At 50.5% G+C, this 3,029-nt stretch overlaps 1 protein-coding gene across 2 annotated transcripts; it reads left to right on the forward strand.

The window, feature by feature from the left end:
* Positions 1–209: 209 nt before the first annotated feature.
* LOC127311364 (alpha-terpineol synthase, chloroplastic) lies at positions 210–3,029 on the forward strand. 2 transcript variants are annotated; one of them, XM_051341791.2, is made up of 4 exons: positions 210–477; positions 1,025–1,292; positions 1,398–2,158; positions 2,247–3,029. In XM_051341791.2, exons 1-4 carry the CDS (start codon positions 346–348, stop codon positions 2,841–2,843), a joined length of 1,758 nt encoding a protein of 585 aa, XP_051197751.1. In that variant the 5' UTR covers positions 210–345; the 3' UTR covers positions 2,844–3,029. The 2 variants fall into 2 exon arrangements, with proteins under 2 accessions (XP_051197751.1, XP_051197757.1); XM_051341797.2 differs by having other exon boundaries at positions 216–477; positions 1,398–2,149.

The raw sequence follows: 3,029 nt of genomic DNA on the forward strand, positions 1-3,029 counted from the left end.
CTCGCTATCGGGTCAGCCAATCGATGCTATTTGGCAAAACGAGGCCTTGAGAGGTTAAAGGCACAAAGATCGCCTATTTCATGATCTTTGGAGAAGAGCAGAAAGCGGCTGTAGATATTTTTTCTACTCCGTACTATTCTTTTTCAGTTTAATTCAGTTGGGTTACTTCTGAGAGCGTACATATAGCTAGGTAGCCAGGTAGGCAGAACATTTGCACGTTTATCATGCATATATGCGTGTATAAATTGGCTTCCCAGCCCGTGTGGCAAACATATGAACTCAGAGTTTCCCAAAACTAGGCGGCTCTTGTTTAGGTTTCAGACCAGAGAAGAGTAAGGCAGTACAATGGCGTCGGCTGGCGGGGCAACACTGTACTCAGAGCAGTTGCCGCCGGCCATGTTGCAGCGGCGGTCGGCGAACTACCAGCCCAAAACTTGGGACTACGACTCCATTTTCTCCATGCAGTATGCCAATAAGGTGAAGATGCATGCATCATTAATACAGTACGTACTACATATTCATACATTGTGCCGTCAATTGTCTACTAATGCATGACATGCATGCCTGGAGATACTTGTTATGTAGGTATTTGTGAAATCGTACAAGTTTTTCTCTTTATTGAGTGGATTTTCTATGGCCGGCCGGGTGCATGCACATTCTCAATTCTTAGCAATTTCTCCTTTTTGTTTCTTCCAAACCAAACAATATATATACCTGAAACTTTACAGGTCAAAGATACCTAACCTGCATATAGCTTCAAGTTTATAGATTGTTTCGTTTAGGGACAAACAAAGAAGAGAAGCTTGGGCGAATAGATCTCTATGTGAAAATAAATAGCTAGTGCATAGAAGGTGTACCTGCTGGAAGCTCTTCTCCTTAGTTAGATTTTTTCTTGAACTTTGCCTTGCATTAATTAAGAAGAAATCTTTTGGATACAACATCGCATATAGTAAATGGATTGAACCAAGCAAAACTTGCCCACTCGACACATTAACTAGATGACTTACGTAGAATCGTTGTGCAGCCTAGCAAGCAAATAAGCTCAGTTGAGGCGAGCTTGAAGCAGAGAGTGAGGCAGCTGTTGCTCAAAGAGGACCAGGAAGTGGCTACTAGGCTCAGGATCATCGGTCAGCTGCAAAGCTTAGGTGTGGCGTACCATTTCGAGGAGGAGATCACAAGAATCCTCATGTCCATGCATGTGCATGATGCATACCTTCAACTCAAGCACGACCTTTCTTCAACAGCGCTGCTGTTTAGAATGCTTAGAGCACATGGAATTCCTGCATCAATAGGTAAAGATAAGGACCCTCGTTAGCATGCACTGATGCACATAGTATAGAGTAGCTTGTGCGTGTAAACTATCAATTAATGATGTAATTTGTCGGTTCCCATTGTAGAAATACTGGGTGCATTCTGCGATAGCACTGGTGATCTGGAAGCTGCGAATCCTAGCTTAGACAGCGATGGACTCGTTGCACTCTATGAGGCTTCCTACCTGGCCTTTCCAGGAGAGGCCATGCTCGACAGAGCAAGAGCATTCGCCGTCAAGAGACTCCAAGAACTGATGCCCTCCATGAAACCTTACCAGAGGGAAAAGATTAGGGACGTTCTGCTAGACCTCCCTCTGCACTGGAGAGCTCCCAGGTTGCAGACGATACAATCGCTGGAAGAGCATCGCGGCGACGAGTACGAGACCTGCCGGGATATGATCGATCCGTCCGTTCTGCAGCTGGCTGTGCTGGACTTCAACCTGGTGCAAGCTGTGCACCGGTCGGAGCTCCTGGAGGTGACGAGATGGTGGAAGGAGACCGGGCTCGGGGAGAAGCTCCCGTTCGCCCGGGACCGGCTGGTGGAGTGCTTCTTCTGCGCGGCGTGCATCGCGCCGGAGCCCTGCCTCGCCGGCTGCCGCGAGGTGCTGGCCAAGGTCGGCGTCCTCATCGTCCACCTCGACGACGTCTACGACCTCTACGGCACGCTCGACGAGCTCGCCATGTTCACCGACGCCGTCGGTGCGTGGTCGTCGGCTGCGGTGGCGCTGCCGGAGTACATGAAGGCGATGTACTCAGCCATCCGGTCGACGTCGGCGGCGGCGGCGGATCGCGTGATGGAGGAGCAGGGATACGACGTGCTCCCGCTCTACAAGAAAGCAGTACGTACGGTACATGATTGAGAGTTCATTGATCGAGTAGGAATGTTTTGCCCGCGATTCACTTGCTTAACATATGTGGATGCATACGTTCCTGCAGTGGCATGAGCTGTGTAAGGCGTTCCTGGTAGAGGCCAAGTGGCAGCACGAGCGGACGATGCCAAGCTTGGACGAGTACCTCGACAACGGATGGATCACGTCCACGGGGCCTCTCCTCCTGCTCCACGCTTTCACCATGCTCCAGCACACGCAGCAGCAGCAGCAGCAGGACTCATGGCTGCGCGACGACGACGACGATGGCAGCAAGGACATGGTGTACCCGATGCTGATTGAGCTATGTTCCAGGGTCTTCCGGCTCTGCAATGACCGCGCGACGCACGAGGCAGAGTCCGAGCAGGGTGAGGGGCCGTCGTTCATCGCCTGCCACATGGCAGAGGCCGGTGGCGGCGCGAGCGAGGAAGATGCCCGTGGCGCGGTGGCCGACACCATCGCCGAGACGTTGAAGGAGGTGAACAGGGAGGTGGCCTTCAGAAGCACGGGCGCGGCCAACAGCCTCTGCGTCAACCTGGCCAGAATCATACAGGGCATCTACCGCGACGGCGACGGCATCACCTCGCCGACGGACAGCCGGAAACGGCTTGTGAAGGACCTGCTCTTCACGCCTGCTGATCTTGACATTTGTGATCCATTAGACTAGTCACAATGCATAGTATCATATAGAAGTATCATGCGTATGATACTACTACATGTTACTATCTTCACAATGCATGGTATATCATATACTAGTATCATAGTCTTCGTATATTAATTGTTTTGTAGAATCTCAATGCAAATATATGTACAAGATTTACTTGACATTAAAATTTTCTAGTAGTATGTGCTA

This window comes from Lolium perenne, chromosome 1 (genome assembly GCF_019359855.2).
Source record: "Lolium perenne isolate Kyuss_39 chromosome 1, Kyuss_2.0, whole genome shotgun sequence".
Lineage (NCBI taxonomy): Eukaryota > Viridiplantae > Streptophyta > Magnoliopsida > Poales > Poaceae > Lolium > Lolium perenne.

Coding starts and splice junctions, on each gene's coding strand:
- LOC127311364 (XM_051341791.2), top strand. CDS start 346: ATGGCGTCGGCTGGCGGGGCAACACTGTACTCAGAGCAGTTGCCGCCG. Junction 478..1,024: donor CCATGCAGTATGCCAATAAG/GTGAAGATGCAT, acceptor ATCGTTGTGCAG/CCTAGCAAGCAAATAAGCTC. Junction 2,159..2,246: donor ACAAGAAAGCAGTACGTACG/GTACATGATTGA, acceptor ACGTTCCTGCAG/TGGCATGAGCTGTGTAAGGC.